General features: G+C 50.9%; 1 protein-coding gene across 1 annotated transcript in view; it reads left to right on the plus strand.

The window, feature by feature from the left end:
• Positions 1 to 17929, plus strand: part of LOC121289626 (coxsackievirus and adenovirus receptor homolog) — an 823703-nt gene extending 805774 nt beyond the window's left edge. The window contains exon 5 of the mRNA XM_041209257.1: positions 17796 to 17929. Within this exon, the coding sequence (XP_041065191.1) occupies positions 17796 to 17929 (134 nt within the window). The remainder of the gene's footprint in view (positions 1 to 17795) is intronic.
• The last annotated feature ends 2068 nt before the right edge of the window (positions 17930 to 19997 follow it).

Raw genomic sequence — 19997 nt, forward strand, 5'->3', positions numbered from 1 at the left:
GGGACAGAGAGTGACATCAGGAACAATTAAAGGGACTGTGAATGAGATCATGGGGACAGTTAAAGGCACAGATAATGAGATCAGGGACAGTTAAGGGCACAGAGAATGAGATCAGGGGATAAAAGGGAAAGAGAATGAGTTCAGGGACAGTTAAAAGGACAGAGAGTGAGATCAGGGACAGTTAAAATGACAGAGAGTGACATCAGGTACATTAAACAGGACAGTGAGTGATATCAGTGGGTTAGTTAAAGGGACAGGAAATGAGATTGGGGACAGTTAAAGGGACAGAGAGTGGGATCGGGGGGTTATTTAAAGGGACAGAGAATGAGTTCGGGGGTTAGTTAAGGAGACAGAGCTTGAGATCTGTTGGAGAATTAAAGAGTCAGAGACTGAGATGGGGGGACAGTAAAAGGGACAGAGAGTGAGATCGGGGGATAGTTAAAGGGACAGAGAGTGAGATCATGGGGTCAGTTAAAGGGACAGATAGCGAGATCAGGGACAGTTAAAGGCTCAGAGATTGAGATCAGCGGGACAGTTAAAGGGACGCAGTGTGGGATCAGGGTGTTAAAGAGACAGAGAGTGAGATCAGTGACAGTTAACGGGACAGAGAGTGACATCAGGGAGTTATTCAAAGTGACGGAAATCGAGATCAGGGTGACTGTTAATAGTGAGACAGTGAGATCAAGGGGACAGTTAAAAGGACAGAGAGTGAGAATAGTGACAGTTAAAGGGACCGAGAGTGAGATCAAGAGGACAGTTAAAGGGACAGAGAGTGAGATCAAGAACAGTGAAAGGGACAGAGAGTGAGATCAGGTACAGGTAAAATGTCAGAGAATGAGACCAAGGGCACAGTTAAAGGGACAGAGAGTTAGACGAGGGGGACAGTTAAAGGAACTGAGAGTTAGATCGGGGGGCAGGTAAAGGGACAGAGTATGAGATCAGTGGGTTAGTTAAAGGGACATTAAATGAGATCAGTGGGACAGTTAAAGGGACAGTGAGTGGGATCAGGGGCTTAGTTAAAGGGACAGAGAGTAAGATCAGCGGGACAGTTAACGGGACAGAGAGTGAGATCAACGGGAAAGTCAAAGGGACAGAGAGTGAGATCAGGGACAGTTTAAGCGACAGAGAGTGAGAGCATGGGGACAGTTAAATTGACAATATTGAGATCAGGGACAGTTATAGTCACAGAGAATGAGATCAGCAGGACAGTTAAAGGACAGAGAGTTAGACCAAGGGGACAGTTATAGGAACTGAGAGTTAGATCAGTGGGGCAGGTAAAGGGACATCATTGGTTTAGTTAAATGGACAGAGAGTGAGGTCAGGGGGATAGGTAAAGGGACAGAGATTGAGATCAGGGCGACTGTTAAGTAGTCAGAGAGTGATATCAAGGGGACAGTTGAAAGGACAGAGAGTGAGATCAGGTACATTTCAAGGGACAGAGATTTAGATCAGTGGGTTAGTTAAAGGAACAGGAATGAGATCAGGGGGACAGTTAAAGCTTCAGAGAGTTAAATCAGTGACAGACAAAGGGACAGAGGGTGAGATCATGGGCATATTTAAAGGGACAGAGAGTGAGACCAGGGGGAAAGTTAAAGGTAAAGAGAGTGAGTTCAGGGGGTTAGTTAAAGGGACAGAGCTTGAGATCTGTTGGAGAGTAAAAGAGTTAGAGAGTGAGATCGGGGGACAGTTAAAGGGACAGAGAGTGAGATCAAGGGGACAGTTAAAGGGACAGAGAGTGAGATCATGGAGACACTTAAAGGGACAGAGATTGAGATCAGGGACAGTTAAAGTCACAGAGAGTGAGATCAGCGGGACATTTAAAGGGATTGAGAGTGAGATCAGATGGTCAGTTAAAGAGACAGAGAGTGACATAAGGGACAGTTAAAGGGAGAGACTATGAGATCAGGGGCACAGTTAAAGGGACAGAGAGTTAGACCAGAGGGATAGTGAAAGGAACTGAGAGTTAGATCTGGGGGGCATGTAAAGGGACAGAGTATGAGACCAGGGGGTTAGTTAAAGGGACAGAGATTGAGATCAGGGCGACTTTGAAGTCATCAGAGAGTGAGATCGGGGGACAGATAAATGGACAGAGAGTGAGATCAGGGACAGTTAAAGTTACACAGAGTGAGATCAAGGGAACAGTTAAAGGGTCAGAGAGTGAGATCAGGAACAGTTAAAGGGACTGAGAGTGAGTTCATGTGGACAGTTAAGGGGACAGATAGTGAGATCAGGGACAGTTAAAGGCACAGAGAATGAGATCAGCGGGACAGTTAAAGGGCCGGAGAGTGAGATCAGGTACAGTTAAAATGACAGAGAGTGATATCAGGTACATTAAACAGGACAGTGAGTGAGATCAGTGGGTTAGTTAAAGGTACCGGAAATGAGATCGGGGGACAGCTAAAGGGACAGAGAATGGGATCCGGTGGTTAGTTAAAGGGACAGGGAGTAAGATCAGGGGGACAGTTAAAGTTACAGAGAGTGAAATCAGGGACAGTTAAAGGTACAGACAGTGAGATCAGAGACAGTTAAAGGGACAGAGAGTGATATCATGGGGACATGAAAAGGAACAGAAATTGAGATCAGGGACAGCTGAGTTCACAGAGAATGAGATCAGCGGGACAGTTAAAAGGACAGACAGTGAGATCAGGGGGTTAAAGGGACCAAGTGAGATCAGGTACAGTTAAAAGGACAGAGATTGAGATCAGGTACATTACAAGGGACTGAGATTTTAGATCAGTGGGTTAGTTAAAGGGATAGCAAATGTTATCGGGGGACAGTTAAAGATATAGAGAGTGAGATCAGTGACAGATAACGGGACAGAGAGTGAGATCAAGGTGACAGTTAAAGGGACAGAGAGTGAAATCAGGGGAACAGTTAATGGTACAGAGAGTGAGATCAGGGGGTTAGTTAAAGTGACTGAGATTGAGATCAGGGATAGTTAAAGTCACAGAGAATGAGATCAGTGGGACAGTTAAAGGGAAAGAGAGTGAGATCAGGGGGACAGTTAAAGAGACAGAGAGTGACATAAGGGACAGTTAAATGGAGAGTGAGTGACATCAGGGGCTCACTTAAAGGGACAGAGAGTTAGACCAGGGGGACATTTAAAGGAACTGAGTGTTAGATCAGTGGGGAAGGTAAAGGGACAGAGTGTGAGATCAGGGAGACAGTTAAAAGTACAGAGAGTGAGATCAGTGACAGATAAAGGGACAGAGAGTGAGATCATGGACATATTTAAAGGGACAGAGAGTGAGATCAGGGGGACAGTTAAAGGTACAGAGAGTGAGGTCACGGGGTTAGTTAAAGGGACAGAGCTTGAGATCTGTTGGTGAGTTAGTGAGTCAGAGAGTGAAATCAGGGACAGTTAAAGGTACAGACAGTGGGATCAGAGACAGTTAAAGGGACAGAGAGTGATATCATGGGGACATTAAAAGGAACAGAAATTGAGATCAGGGACAGCTAAATTCACAGAGAATGAGATCAGCGGGACAGTTAAAAGGACGGAGAGTGAGATCAGGGGGTTAAAGGGACAGAGAGTGAGATCAGTTACAGTTTAAATGACAGAGAGTGATATCAGGGGCACAGTTAAATGGACAGAGAGTTAGACTAGGGGGACATTTAAAGGTGCAGTGAATGAGATCAGTGGGACAGTTAAAGGGACAGAGTGTGAGATCAGGCTTCTAAAGGGACAGAGAGTGAGATCAGGGACAGTTAAAGGGACAGAGAGTGAGATCAGGTGCAATTAAAATGACAGAGAATGACATCAGGTACATTAAACGGGACAGTGAGTGAGTTCAGTTGGTTAGTTAAAGGGGCAGGAAATGAGATTGGGGGACAGTTAAAGGGACAGAGAGTTGGATCAGGGGGTTAGTTAAAGGGACAGAGAGTGATATCAGGGGGACAGTAAAAGATACAGAGAGTGAGATCAGGACGTTAGTTAAAGGGACAGAGCTTGAGACCTGTTGGAGAGTGAAAGAGTCAGAGAGTGAGATCGATGAGACATTTAAAGGGACAGAGAGTGAGATCAAGGTGATAGTTAAAGGGACAGAGTGAGTTCTGGGACGGTTAAAGGGACAGAGAGTGCAATCATGGGGACAGTTAAAGGGACAGAGAGTGAGATCAGGTACAGTTAAAAGGACAGAGATTGAGATCAGGTACATTACAAGGGACTGAGGTTTTAGATCAGTGGGTTAGTTAAAGGGACAGCAAATGTTATCGGGGGACAGTTAAAGGTATAGAGAGTGAGATCAGTGACAGATAACGGGACAGAGAGTGAGATCAAGGTGACAGTTAAAGGGACAGAGAGTGAAATCAGGGGAACAGTTAATGGCACAGAGAGTGAGATCAGGGTGGTTAGTTAAAGTGACTGAGATTGAGATCAGGGACAGTTAAAGTCACAGAGAATGAGATCAGTGGGACAGTTAAAGGGAAAGAGAGTGAGATCAGGGGGACAGTTAAAGAGACAGAGAGTGACATAAGGGACAGTTAAATGGAGAGAGAGTGACATCAGGGGCTCACTTAAAGGGACAGAGAGTTAGACCAGGGGGACATTTAAAGGAACTGAGTGTTTGATCCGTGGGGAAGATAAAGGGACAGAGTGTGAGATCAGGGGAACAGTTAAAGGTACAGAGAGTGAGATCAGTGATAGATAAAGGGACAGAGAGTGAGATCGTGGACATATTTAAAGGGACAGAGAGTGAGATCAGGGGGACAGTTAAAGGTACAGTGAGTGAGATCAGGGACAGTTAAAGGGACAGAGAGTGAGATCAGGGGGACAGTTAAAGAAACAGAGAGTGACATAAGGGACAGTTAAAGGGAGAGAGAGTGACATCAGGGGCACAGTTAAAGGGACAGAGAGTTAGACCAGGGGGAAAGTTAAAGGAACTGAGAGTTAGATCAGGCGGTTAGTTAAAGGAACAGATAGTGAGATTAGGGGGTCAGTTAAAGGTACAGAGAGTGACATCAGTGGGACAGTTAAACATACAGAGAGTAACATCAGTGAGTTAGTTAAAGGGACAGAGATTGAGATCAGGGCAACTGTTAACTAGTCAGAGAGTGAGATCGGGGGAGAGATAAAGGTACAGAAAGCGAGAACAGGGGAATAGTTAAAGGGACAGAGCTTGAGATCTTTTGGTCAGTTAAAGAGTCAGAGAGTGAGATCGGGGGACAGTTAAAGGGACACAGAGTGAGATCAGGGACAGTTAAAGGGGCTGAGATTGAGATCAGGGATCGTTAAAGTCACAGAGAATGAGATCAGTGGGACTGTCAAAGGGACAGAGAGTGAGATCGGGGGACAGTTAAAGAGACAGAGAGTGACATAAGGGACAGTTAAATGGAGAGAGAGTGACATCAGGGGCTCACTTAAAGGGACAGAGAGTTAGACCAGGGGGACATTTAAAGGAACTGAGTGTTAGATCATTGGGGAAGGTAAAGGGACAGAGTGTGAGATCAGGGGGACAGTTAAAGGTACAGAGAGTGAGATCAGTGACAGATAAAGGGACTGAGAGTGAGATCATGGACATATTTAAAGGGACAGAGAGTGAGATCAGGGGGACAGTTAAAGGTACAGAGATTGAGATCAGGGTGTTAGTTAAAGGGACAGAGCTTGAGATCTGTTGGAGAGTTAAAGAGTCAGAGAGTGAGATCGGGGTCAGTTAAAGGGTCAAAGAGTGAGATCAAGGGGACAGTTAAAGGGAAAGAGAGTGAGATCAGGGACAGTTAAAGAGACAGAGAGTGACATAAGGGACAGTTAAAGGGAGAGAGAGTGGCATCAGGGGCACAGTTAAATGGACAGAGAGTTAGGCCATGGGGACAGTTAAAGGAACTGAGAGTTAGATCAGGGGGGCAGGTAAAGTGACAGAGTGTGAGATCAGGGGGTTAGTTAAAGGGATAGATAGTGAGATTAGGCGGTCAGTTAAAGGGACAGAGACTGACATCAGTGTGACAGTTAAACATACAGAGAGTAATATCAGGGAGTTAGTTAAAGGGACAGAGATTGAGATCAGGGTAACTGTTAAGTAGTCAGAGAGTGAGATCGGGGGACAGATAAAAGGACAGAGAGTGAGATCAGGGACACTTAAAGGTACAGAGAGTGTGATCTGGGGGTTAGTTAAAGAGACAGAGCTTGAGATCTGTTGGAGAGTTAAAGAGTCAGAGAGTGAGATCGGGAGACAGTTAAAGGGACAGAGATTGAGATCAAATGGATAGTTAATGGGGCAGAGAGTGAGATCAGGTACAGTTAAAAGGACAGAGAGTGAGATCAGGTACATTATAAGGGACAGAGAGTGAGATCAGTGGGTTAGTTAAAGGGACAGAAAATGAGATCAGGGGGACAGTTAAAGGCACACATAGTGAGATCAGGGACAGTTAAAGGCACAGAGAATGAGATCAGTGGGACAGTTAAAGGGACAGATAGTGAGATCAGAGGGTTAAAGGGACCGAGAGTGAGACCAGGGACAGTTAAAAGGACAGATAGTGAGATCAGGGAGTTAGTTAAATGGACAGAGATTGAGATCGGGGGCTTAGTTGCAGGGACAGGGAATGAGATCAGAGGGACAGTTAAAGGGACAGCGAATGAGATCATGGAGACAGTTAAAGGGACCGAGAGTGAGATCAGGGACAGTTAAAAGGACAGATAGTGAGATCAGGTGGTTAGTTAAAGGGACAGAGAATGAGATCAGGTGGACAGTTAAAGGGACAGAGTGTGAGATCAGGTGTTTAGTTAGCAGGACTGAGAGTGAGGTCAGGGGGTCAGTTAAAGGGACAGAGTGAGATCACAAGGACAGTTAAAGGTACAGAGAGTCAGGTCAGGGGGTTAGTTAAAGGTACAGAGTGTGAGATTGGGACAGTTAAAGGGACGGAGATGTATATCGGGGATAGTAAAAGGGAGACAAACTGTTTTTGAGTCCCTAACCCAATCTGTTGTTGTTGAGCCTCCCAGATGCAATTTCATCCCAGGCTATGGTTTCTGTTCAGCCAGTTTATCTTCATTCCTCCCTGGATTAAGTCACTAGCCGAGGAGGATGAGAATGGGTGTACCAAAAATCAAAATAACCTGGAGTTTAACCAAACCCATGGTAATTCCCCCTCCATAAGGAGATTGGGCTGCCCAGTGTTTGTGTAACTGGGTCGAGGTGGATGAGAGTGTTAATCCCCCCCTCCAATCGAGGAAGGTGCTGACCGGTGTGTGTGTAACTGGGAGGAGGTGGGTGAGAGGGTTAATCCACCCCACCCCTCCCATCGGGTAAGGGGCTGCCCGGTGTGTGTGTGTAACAGGATCGAGGTGGGTGAGAGGGTTAATCCCCCCTCTCCAACAGGGGAAGGGGCTGCCCGGTGTGTGTGTAACTGGGAGCAGGTGGGTGAGAGGGTTAATCCCCCCCCTCCCATCGGGATAGGGGCTGCCCGGTGTGTGTGTAACTGGATCGATGTGGCTGAGAGGGTTAATTCCCCCTCTCCAACAGGGGAAGGGGCTGCCCGGTGTGTGTGTAACTGAGAGGAGGTGGGTGAGAGGGTTAATCCCCCCCTCCAATAGGGGAAGGGGCTGCCCGGTGTGTGTGTAACTGGGAGGAGGTGGGTGAGAGGGTTAATCCCCCCCCTCCCATCGGGTAAGGGGCTGCCTGGTGTGTGTGTAACTGGGAGGGGGTGGATAAGAGAGTTAAACCACCCCCCCACCCCTAACAGGGGAAGGGGCTGCCCGATGTGTGTGTACTGGGAGGAGGTGGGTGAGAGGGTTAATCCCACCTCCGATAGAGGAAGGGGCTGCCTGGTGTGTGTGTAAGTGAGAGGGGGTGGGTAAGAGGGTTAAACACCCCACCCTCTAATAGGGGAAGAGGCTGCCCGATGTGTGTGTACTGGGAGGAGGTGGGTGAGAGGGTTAATTCCTCCCCTTCTGATGGGGGAAGGGGATGCCCAGTGTGTGTGTAACTGGGAGGGGGTTGTTGAGAGGGTTAATCCCCCCCCTCCGAGAGGTGAAAGTGCTGCCTGGTGTGTGTGTAACTAGGAGGAGATGGGTGAGAGGGTAAATCACTCCCCCCTGCTGGGTGAAGGGGCTGCCCGGGGTGTGTGTGTGTGTGTGTGTGTGTAATGGGAGGGGGTGGGTGAGAGGGTTAATCCCCCCCTACTCCGATAGTGGAAGGGGCTGCCCGGTGTGTATGTAACTGGGAGGGGGTGGGTGAGAGTGTTAATTCACCTCCGATAGAGGCAGGGGCTGCTCAGTGTGTGTATCACTGGGAGGAGGTAAGTGAGTGGGTTAATCCCCCTCCGATAGGGGAAGAGGCTGCCCGGTGTGTGTATCACTGGGAGGGGGTGGGTGAGAGGGTTAATCCCTCTCTGATAGGGAAGGGGCTGCCCGGTGTGTGTGTAACTGGGAGGGGGTGGTTGAGTGTGTTCATCCCTCTCTGATAGGGGAAGGGGCTGCTCGGTGTGTGTGTGTCACTGGGAGGAGGTAAGTGAGCGGGTTAATCCCCCTCCAATAGGGGAAGGGGCTGCCCGGTGTGTCAGAGAGAGTGAGTGTCAGTGCACTCGAAGTAATATATTCCTGCTTTATTCCACAGGTCTCTCGAACGCTGTGAGAATCACATCAGCATGTCCACAAACTGTCCATGTCGCAGAGAATGATGAGGTACAGATTGGCTGCATAACAGGCTGGATTCCACTGACATGGGCTCTCTGGACATTGAATAGAGCATCATCAGTCCTGATACCACGAAACAGGACAGAATGGTGAATAGCAGTAACGGCATCAGACACTCCCAGGATCTACACTGTCCCCATCAAACACTCCCAGTATCTACACTCTCCCTATCAAACACTCCCAGGACAACTACAGCATGTGGTTAGATACAGAGTAATCTCCCTCTACACTGTCCCCATCAAACACTCCCAGGACAGGTACAGCACAGGGTTAGATACAGAGTAAAGCTCCTTCTACACGTCCCCATCAAAAAGTCCCAGGAAATGTACAGCAGGGGGTTAGATACAGAGTAAATCTCCTTCTACACTGTCCCCATCAAACATCCCCTGGATCTACACTGTCCCCATCAAACACTCGCAGGACAGGAACAGCACAGGGTTAGATACAGAGTAAAGCTCCTTCTACACCGTCCCCATCAAACACTCGCAGGACAGGAACAGCGTGGGGTTAGATACAGATTAAATCTCCCTCTACACCCCATCCCCATAAAACACTCCGAGGGCAAGGTAAGATGTGAATCTGTGTCTCAGTGACCAGGAAGCAGAGAGACACCTTCGATCTCTCCGTCTGCTTCTAACATGTTTTCCTTCCACAGATCCTGACCTACATCTATGAGCAGGTGTTTGATTATCCAAACCCCCTGTTGGGGAGGTTTGAATCAGCGAGTCAGATCCCAGTGCCGGGAATGCCTCCGTGAGGATCAGAGCTTTGCAGACCAGTGACACCATCACTTTCCAATATAAAGTGAAGAAAGCTCCAGGCATCGATACCAGGAAAGTCAGCATGAGAGTTCACGTTAAGGGGTCAGGAGTCAGGGTTAGGGTGAATGTGGGAGTTCACGGTGAGGGGTCAGGGGTCAGGGTTAGGGTGAATGTGGGAGTTCATGGTGAGGGGTCAGGGGTCAGGGGTTAGGTTGAATGTGGGAGCTCCCGCTGAGGGGTCAGGGTTAGGGTGAATATGGGAGTTCACGGTGAGGGGTCAGGGTTAGGGTGAATGTGGGAGTTCACGGAGAGGGGTCAGGGTTAGGGTGAATGTGGGACTTCACGGTGAGAGGTCAGGGGTCAGGTTTATGCTAATGTGGGAGTTCACAGTGAGGGGTCAGGGTTTAGGGTAACCATGTGAACTGAGGGTGAAGGGTTAGGGGTCAGGGTTAGGGTGACGGTGGGAGTTCAGGATAAGGGGTCAGTGTTAGGGTGACGGTTAAAGTTCACGGTGAGGGATCAGGGGTCAGTGTTAAGGTGACAATGGGAGTTCAGAGTGAGGGGTCAGTGCTAGGGTGACAGTGAGAGTTCGCGGTAAGGGTCAGGGGTCAGTGTTAGGGTGACAGTGATAGTTCACATTGATGGGTCAGGGGTCAGTGTTCGAGTGACGGTGGAAGTTCGCATTGAGGGGTCGGGGTCAGTGTTAGAGTGACGGTGGGAGTTCAGGGTGAGGGGGTCAAGGGTCAGTTTTAGAGTGACGGTGGGAGTTCAGGGTGAGGGGTCAGGGGTCAGTGTTAGAGTGACAGTAGGAGGTCACGTTGAGGGGTCAGGGGTCAGTTTTAGAGTGACAGTGGGAGGTCACTGTGAGGGGCAGGGGTCAGGGTTTGGATGACAGTCGGAGGTCATGCTGGGGTGCAGGGGTCATGGGTCAGGCTTAGGGTCATGGTGAGGGGTCTTGGGTGAGGGTGGAGGTGTCTCTGTGTCTCTCTCACTGTGACCTGTTGATGAAGGTTTTCTGACGTGTTCTCTCTCACTCTCTGCCTCTCCCTTTCCCTGTCCAGGATGGCCTCAGGATCCTGAGTGCTGGATGGATCGTTCCGGAGACCGGGGTCAGGATGTTAGACTTCACTGTGTCAGTCACTCTGGATCCCCACCTCTCACCCACTCCTGGGATAGAATCAGCAGCAACTCCCAGGAGCTGCCAGCACATTCGATAACAGATATATGGATACCCGGGGGGGATCTACAGAGTAACCGCGAATGGGGGAGAGGGAGGGCGAGAGACAGAGAGAGGGAGCCAGATAGAGAGAGAGAGAGAGAGAGGGAGAAAGAGAGAGAGGGAAAGTGAGGGAGGGAGACAGAGAACAAGAAAGAGAGACAGAGGCAGAGAGAGAAAGAGAGAGAGAGGGAGACGGGAAAGCGTAGAGAGACAGAGAGAGAGAGACAGAGAGAGGGAGCCAGATAGAGAGAGAGAGAGAGAGAGAGGGAGACAGAGAGAGAGGGAAAGTGAGGGAGGGAGACAGAGAACAAGAAAGAGAGACAGAGGCAGAGAGAGAAAGAGAGAGAGAGGGAGACGGGAAAGAGTAGAGAGACAGAGAGAGAGAGAGACAGAGAGAGAGAGAGACAGAGAGAGGGGGAGACAGGGAGAGAGAGACAGAGAGAAAGGCTGAGAGAGGGGGAGAGAGAGAGGGGGAGAGGGGGAGAGAGAGGGAGAGAGAGAAAGACAGAGAGAGAGGGAGAGAGAGAGAGAAAGACGGAGAGAGGGGAAGAGACAGAAGGGGAGAGAGGGGGAGAGAGAGGGAGAGAGAGAGAGAGAAAGACAGAGAAAGGGGGAGAGAAAGAGAGGGAGACAGAGAGAAAGAGAGATTGAGAAAGGGAGAGAGGGAGAGGAAAACTATTAAAGACAGAAAGGGGAGCGAGATAGAGAGAGAGATCGAGACAGAAGAGAGGTGTTGTATGTTCCTACATGTTATTGAAATGTAAAGGTGCTCAGCAGAACATGGCAAAATGTGCAGCTGGAGAATCGGATTGCCCTTGGTGTGATGTATAGAGTTCATAAGACCATAAGATGTAGGAGCAGAAGTAGTCCATTTGGCCCGTTGAGTCTGCTCCACCATTCAATGAGATCATGGCTGATCTGATAATCTCAACTCCACTTTCCTGCCTTTTCCCCATAACCCTTGATTCCCTTACTTATTTAAAATCTGTCTATCTCAGTCTTGAATATACTTAACAACCCAGCCACTACAGCCCTCTGCCGTAAAGAATTCCACAGATTGACTACCCTCTGAGAGAAGAAATTCCTCCTCATCTCTGTCTTAAATGGGTGACCCCTTACTCTGAGATTATACCCTCTGGCCCTAGACTCTTCATCAAGGGGAAACAACCTCTCAGAATCTACCCTGTCAAGCCCCTGAGAATCTTATATGTTTCAATAAGGTCACCTCTCATTTTTCTAAACTCCAATGAGCACAGGCCCAACCTACTCAACCTCTCCTCATAAGAAAATCCCTCCATCCCCGGGATCAGCCTAGTGAACCTTCTCAGGGCTGCCTCCAATGCCAGTATATCTTTCCTTAGATAAGGGGACTGAAACTGTTCACAGTATTCTAGGTGTGGTCTAACCAGCACCTTGTGTAGTTTTAGCAAGACTTGCCTATTTTTATACTCCATGCCCTTTGAAATAAAGGCCAACACTCCATTGCCTCGGATCTTTCACCTCTCTTCTATTCTTCCTTAATTCTGCTGAAGAGTCATTCTGACTCGAAACGTTAACTGTGTTCCTCTCCACAGATGCTGCCAGACCTGCTGAGCTTTACTGGCTATTTTTATTTTTGTTTTTGTTTTGGATTTCCAGCATCCACAGGTTTTTTTGCTTTTATATTCCATTTCCCTCCCCTATTCCCTGCTGAACTTGTATGTTAGCTTTTTGGGATTGATGCACATTTCACTATTTACTGGCAAATCTCCTCCAGCGTTGTTCAAAGTACAGGACAGTGCTTTATATAAACATAATGTAAAATATATTAGGGCAGGCATCTATTTATGGTAGTTATCGATTCAGCGTTTAGGTCACACACAGTGTTCGTGCTTAAGAAGTAAGGGCATGGGTGGGTCAATTGGCTCTCTTTGAGCCCATTCAACAGGACCATGGCTGATCTGATATCTGATCTCCACCTTCCTGTACCATCGCTTAATTCCCACAAGCCCTTAAAATCAACTGAACTCTGTCGTCAATATGATTCGAGTGATTTATTTCCTGTTGAAATTCCACAACTATGCACATAATTCACACTCATTACTGTTAAATGTTAGTTTGGCTCTGCAGTTTATTTTAATTTAGTGTTCATTCATTAAATTTTAATTGCAGATTAAATTTTAATTTTAGCCCCATGGTAATAGGCTCTGGGAGAGAGCAGCCCTAGTGAAATAAGAACACTCTGGAAGCAGCCGAGTGTATGGTGAGCAGCACCTGAGGTCTGGAAATAGTTAAAGGCTACCAGTGAATGTTCATGTTTAAACACACAAGGTTCAAGACCTTCTCCTCAATGATACACCACTGGACTCCATATCACCACAGGTTGGACACAATGGCCCCTCCTAAAAGATATCACAATGAGAAAGACAGTGAGAGAGCGAAAGAGCATGAGAGAGACAGAGAGAGAGACATCCTCAAAGACACGGGCAAAGAGAGAAAAAGAGGCAGGGAGAGACATTGTCAGAAAGAGCAAGGGACAGAGTGACAGAGAGATAGGGAGAGAGAGACAGAGGGAGAGGGACAGAGAGAGAGTGAGAGAGAGAGACGGCAAGTGAGACAGAGAGAGAGAGAGACGGAGAGTGTGAGAGAGAGAGAGACAGAGAAAGAGATGGAGAGTGAGACAGAGAAAGAAAGACAGAGAGAGAGGGACAGAGAGTGAGACAGAGAGAGAGAGAAACATCCTCAGAGAGAGAGAGAGACACAGGGAAAGAGATATCCTCAGAGAGGGCGAGGGGCAGAGAGAGGAAGAGAGAAAGGGAGAGACATTGTCAGAAAGAGCAAGGGACAGAGTGACAGAGAGATAGAGAGGGAGAGAGAGACAGAGGGAGAGGGACAGAGAGAGAGAGTGAGACAGAGAGACAGACAGACAGACAGAGAGAGAGACATCCTCAGAGGGCAAGGAGCAGAGAGAGGAAGAGAGACAGGGTGAGACATTGTCAGAAAGAGCAAGGGACGGAGTGACAAAGAGAGAGAGATACAGAAAGAGAGAGACAGATGGAGAGAGACAGAGAGAGAGACAGAGACAGAGAGAGAGAGTGAGAGAGAGAGACGGCAAGTGAGACAGAGAGAGAGAGACGGAGAGTGTGAGAGAGAGAGAGACAGAGAAAGAGATGGAGAGTGAGACAGAGAAAAAGACAGAGAGAGAGGGACAGAGAGTGAGACAGAGAGAGAGAGAGACATCCTCAGAGAGAGAGAGAGACACAGGGAAAGAGATATCCTCAGAGAGGGCGAGGGGCAGAGAGAGGAAGAGAGAAAGGGAGAGACATTGTCAGAAAGAGCGAGGGACACAGTGACAGAGAGAGAGAGAGAGCTGGAGAGTGAGAGAGTGAGAGAGGGAGACAGACAGACAACCAGAGGGAAAGAGACATCCTCAGGGAAAGGGGCAGAGAGAGAAAGAGAGACAGCAAGAGACGTTGTCAGAAAGAGCGAGGGACAGGGAGACAAAGAGAGAGAGAGAGATGGAGAGCGAGAACAGAGAGAGAGGGAGAGAGAACGAGAGAGACAGACAGAGAGAGAGAGAGACAGATAAAGGGATATCCTCAGAGGGAGAGGGGCAGAGAGAGAAAGAGAGACCGGGAGAGACATTGTCAGAAAGAGTGAGGGACAAGGTGACAGAGAGAGAGAGAGAGAGATGGAGAGTGAGACACAGAGAGAGAGAGGGAGGGACAGAGAGAGATACCATAGAGCCATAGAACCATAGAACCATAGAAAAGTTACAGCACAGAAGGAGGCCATTTGGCCCATCTTGTCCATGCCAGCCCGAGGACACCCAGGTGCCCTTTCTAATCCCAACTTCCTGCACCCGGCCCATAGCCCTGCAGCTTACAGCACTTGAGGTGCAGATCCAGGTACTTTTTAAAAGAGTTTAGAGTTTCTGCCTCTACCACCAACTTGGGCAGTGAATTCCAGACACCTACTACCCTTAGCGTAAAAAAGTTCTTCCTCACGTTCCCCCCTACACCTTCTCCCACTTATCTTGAATCTATGTCCCCTGGTTCTAGAACTCTCTACCAAGGGAAACAATTTTATCCTGTCCATTCTATCTATTCCCCTCATAATTTTGTACACCTCAAGCAAGTCACCTCTCAGCCTTCTTTGTTCCAAGGAAAATAACCTCAACTTATCCAATCCTTCCTCGTAGCTACGCTTTTCTAACCCTGGCAACATTCTTGTAAATCTCCTCTGCACTTTCTCCAGAGCTATTATGTCCTTCCTGTAATGTGGTGACCAGAACTGTACACAATACTCCAGTTGTGGCCTCACCAGTGTTTTATACAATTCCAACATTATATCCTTACTTTTATATTCTATACCTCTGCCAATGAAGGAGAGCATTCCATATGCCTTCTTTACAACCTTGTCTACATGAACTGCTGCCTTCAGAGAGAGAGAGATATCCTCAGAGAGGGAGGGCAGAGAGAGAAAAAAGAGACAGGGAGAGACTTTGTCAGAAAGAGCGAGGGACAGAGTGACAGCGAGAGAGAGAGAGAGAGAGACAGAGAGACAGAGAGAACGAGACTTGGGTGGAGAAATGGCAGATGGAGTTTAATCCACTACAACTACAACACTGGCATCTACCCGGCTATGTGGAAAATTGCCCAGGTTATGTCCTGTCCACAAAAAGCAGGACAAATCCAACCCGGACAATTATCGCCCCATCAGTCTAATCTCCATCATCAGTAAAGTAATGGAAGGGGTCATCAACAGTGCTATCAAGCGGCACTTGCCTAGCAATAAGCTGCTCACTGATGCTCAGTTTGGGTTCCATCAGGGACACTCCTGACCTCATTACAGCCTTGTCTCAAACATGGATAATAGAACTGAACTCCCGAGGTGAGGTGAGAGTGACTGCCCTTGACATCAAGGCAGCATTTGACCAAGTGTGACATCAAGGAGCCCTAGCAAAACTGGAGTCAATGGGAATCAGGGGGAAAGCTCTCCGCTGATTGGAGTCATACTTAGCACAAAGGAAGATGGTTGTGGTTGTTAGAGGCTAGTCATCCCAGTCCCAGGACATCACTGCAGGAGTTCCTCAGGGTAGTGCCCTCGGCCCAACCATCTTCAGCTGCTTCATCAATGACCTTCCTTCCATCATAAGGTCAGAAGTGGGGATGTTCGCTGATGATTGCACCATGTTCAGCACCATTCATGACTCCTCAGATACTGAAGCAGTCCATGTCCAAATGCAGTAAAACCTGGACAATATCCAGGCCTGGGCTGACAAGTGGCAAGTAATATTCGTGCCACACAAGTGTCAGGCAATGACCACCTCCAAGAAAAGAGAATCCAACCACTGCCCCTTTATGTTCAATGGCATTACCATCACTGTATCCCTCACTATCAACATCCTGGGGGTTACCATTGACCAGAAACTGAACTGAACCAGCCATATAAATACTGTGGCTGCAAGAGCAGGTCAGAGGCTGGGAATCCTGCGGTCAGTAACTCACCTCCTGACTCCCCCAAAAGCCTGTCCACCACCTATAAGGCACAAGTCAGGAGTGCGATGGGATACTCCCCACTTGCCTGGGTGAGGGCGGCTCCCACAACACTCAAGAAGATCGACACCATCCAGGACAAAGCAGCCCCTGCTTGATCGGCACCCCATCCACAAAACATTCACTCACCGACCCTCTCATCCTACACTCCTGCCCCTCACCGACCCCCTCACCCTCCGCTTCTGCCCCTCACTGACCCCCGCACCCTCCGCTTCTGCCCCTCATTGACCCCTGCACCCACCGCTCCTGCCCCTCACCAACCCCCTCACCCACCCCCTGACCCACCACCTCACCCTCCTGCTCATCCTCCCCCTCACCGACCCTCACCCTCACCTTCACCATCACCCTCACCCTCCCACTCACAATCCCTCTCACTCTCCCCCACACCCTCTCCCTCACCGAGGGGGAGAGAGAGAGAGAGAGAGAGGGTGTGGGGAGAGAGAGAGAGGGTTGGGGGGGGGAAGAGACGGGGCAGGGAGAGAGGGGGCCGGGGAGAGAGAGACAGAGAGGGCCCTCTCGGCCTCCTTTGTAACCTCCCTCTCACCCTCCCCCATACCCTCCCCCTCACTAACCCCCTCACCCTCCCCCCACCCTCCGCCACCCCGAACCACTCACCATCCCCCTCACCCACCCCCTCATCCTCCCCCTCACTGACCCCCTCACCGACCCCCTCACCCTCCTCCATAACCTCCCAGTTACCCTCCCCCTCCCCGTCACTGACCCCCTCACCATCCCACTCACCGAGACCCTCCCCCTCACCCTCCCCCTCACCTTACCCCTCACCGAACCCGTCACCCACCTCCTCACCAACCCCCTCACCCTCCCCCTCACCCAAACCCTCACTCAAGCCCTCACCGACCCCCTCACCCTCCCCCTCACCGACACCCTAACCCTCCCCCTCACCCACCCTCACCCACACCTTCACCCTCACCCTCCCACTCACAATCCCTCTCACCCTCTCCCACACCCTCCCCCTCACCACCTCCATCATTCTCCACCTCAACCTCACCCCCACCCTTCCCCTCACCCTGCCCCTCACCCTCTGTTACACTGAACCGCTCACCATCCCCCTCACCCACCCCCTCATCCTCCCTCTCACCCTCCTCCGTAACTTCCCTCTCACGCTCTCCCTCACCCTCCCCCTCACCCTCACCCTCTCCTTCACCCTCCCCTCACCCTCACCCTCACCCTCCCCTTCACTCTACCCTCCCGCTCACCGAGTCCCTCACCATTCCTATCACATTCCCCCTTACCCTCCCCCCACCAACACCCTCACCCTCACCCTTCCCGTCACCCTACCCCACACCCTCCCTCTCACCCTCCCTCTCACTGAACCCCTCACCCTCCTCTTCACCCTCAACCTCACCCTCACCTTCACTGACCCTCTCACCCTCCCTCTCATTGACCTCCTCACCCTCCCCTTCACTAAGCCCCTCACCCTCCCCCTCACAGACCACCTCCCCGTCCCCTCACCAACCCCCTCACCCTCCCCCTTACTCTCTGTCTCTCTATTTCTCGCTCTCTCTCTCTGTCTCTCACTCTCTGTCTCTCTCTCTCTCTCTCTGTCTCTGTCTCTCTCACCCTCTCTCTCTAGTTCTATCTGTTCCTCTAACACATATTCTCTCTATCTCTCTCCCTTGGCCTCCCAGACAGGGTTTCGGGGACACTGGTGATCAGGAACTGCTCAGCTCAATGGGACGGGACTTATCGGTGCTCAGTGAGGAACCTGGTGGGACAGGCCGAGTGCCAACTCCTCATCTCCGCAGCACCCGCAGCAGGTTAGTCATTGTGGGAGGGGGGGAGAGAGGGCGGGGGGAGAGAGAGAGAGGGGGAAGGGAGAGAGAGAGAGAGAGAGAGAGGGCCAGGGGAGAGAGTGAGACAGGGCAGGGGAAAGAGAGAGAGAGGAGAAGGGGAGAGAGAGAGAGGGCAGGGGAAAAATGAAGGGGTGGGGGAGAGAGGGAGGGCAGGGGGAGAGAGAGAGGGCATGGGGAGAGAGAGAGGGCAGGGGAGAGGGAGATCTGGGGGAGAGAGAGCGGGGGAGAGAGAGAGAGGGCAGGGGGAGAGAGAGGGGGCAAGGGAGAAAGAGAGAGAGGGCAGGGGTAGAGAGAGCGAGAGAGGTGGCAGTGGAGAGAAGGAGAGACGGCAGTGGGGCTGAGAGGACAGGGGAGGAAGAGTGGGCGGGGAGAGAGAGGGGGTGGGGGAGAGAGAGAGGGTGGGGAGAGAGATGGGGAGAGAGAGGGGGGCAGGGGAGAGAGAGAGGGCAGGGAAGAGAGATGGGGGAGAGGAAGAGGGGGCAGGGGAGAGAGAGAGGGCAGGGAAGAGAGAGGAGGTGGGGGAGAGAGGGAGGGCAGGGGAGAGAGATGGGGGAGAAAGAGAGGGGGCAGGGGAGAGAGAGAGAAGGGGAGAGAGAGGGCAGGGGAAGAGAAAGAGGGTGGGGGAGAGAGGGAGGGCAGGGGGAGAGAGAGGGAGGGGGAGAGAGAGAGAGGGCAGGGGAGAGAGAGGGGGCAGGGGGAGAGAAGGAGGGCAGGGGAGAGAGAGAGAGCAGGGAAGAGAGAGAAGGGTCAGGTGGAGAGAGATAGGGCATGGGGAGAGAGGGAAAGAGAGGGGGCATGGGAGACAGAGAGGGTGGGGCAGAGAGAGAGAGGGAAGGGGAGAGAGGGAGAGAGATGGGGCATGGGAGAGAGAGAGGGTGGAGGAGAGAGAGAGAGGGCAGGGGGAAAGAGAGAGACGGGGCAGGGGGAGATAGAGGGGGCGGAGTAGAGAGAGAGAGGGTGGGGGAAGAGAGAGGAGACAGGGGAGAGAGAGAAAGAGGGCGTGGGGAGAGAGAGAGAGGGTTGGGGGAGAGAGAAGGGGCAGGGGAGAGAGAGGGGGCAGGGTGAGAGAGAGAGTGAGCAGGGGAGAGAGAGAGGGTATGGGGAGAGAGAGAGAGGAGGGGAGAAGAGAGAGCAGGGTGGGAGGAAGAGGTGGCGGGGGAGAGAGATAGAGGGCAGTGGGGGGAGAGAGAGAGAGGGCTGGTGAGAGGCAGAGGGGGTGGGGGAGATAGAGAGAGGGTGGGGAAGAGAGAGTGCGGTTAGGGGAAAGAGAGAGATGGTGGGGGAGAGAAAGGGTCAAGGGGAGAGAGAGAGCAGGTGGATTGAGAGGGAAGGGAGGAGCGAGAAGGGGGCAATGGAGAGAGACAGGGAGCAAGGGAGAGAGAGAGAGAGAGGGGGCAGGGAAGAGAGAGAGACTATTAGATATAGGAGCAGAAATCAGGCCATTCGGCCCATTGAGTCTGCTCTACCATTCAATCATGTGTTTTAACCTATTTTAGGAGAGTGGGCGGGGGGAGAGAGAGAGAAGGCCGGTGGAGAGAGAGGGAGGGCAGGAGGAGAGAGAGGGTACGGGAGATGGAAAAAGAGGGCAGGGGAGTGACAGAGTAAGGTTTGGGGGGGAGAGAGAGAGGGGGCAAGGGAGATGGAGAAAGAGGACAAGGGAGAGAGAGCGTGAGGGTGGGGGGTAGGGAGAGAGTGCAGAGGGAGAGAGAGAGGTCAGGGGAGAGAGAGAGAGTGTGGGGGAGAGAGAGAGGTCAGGGAAGAGAGAGAGGGGGAGAGAGAGAGAGAGGGGAGGGGAGAGAGTGAGAGAGGGCAGGGGAAGAGAGAGAGGGTGGGGGAGTGATGTAGGGCAGGGGTAGAGAGAGGGGGCAGGGGAGAGATGAAGTGCAGAGGGAGAGAGAGTGCAGGGGAGAGAGAGGGGTCAGGGGGAGAGAGGTAGGGCATGGAGAGAGAGAGAGAGAGGGCAGGGGGAGAGAGAGAGGGCAGGGGAGAGAGAGGGGGCAGGGGAGAGAGAGAGGGGGCAGGGGAGAGAGAGAGAGG

The sequence above is a fragment of the Carcharodon carcharias genome, chromosome 17 (genome assembly GCF_017639515.1).
Source record: "Carcharodon carcharias isolate sCarCar2 chromosome 17, sCarCar2.pri, whole genome shotgun sequence".
NCBI classification, from domain to species: domain Eukaryota; kingdom Metazoa; phylum Chordata; class Chondrichthyes; order Lamniformes; family Lamnidae; genus Carcharodon; species Carcharodon carcharias.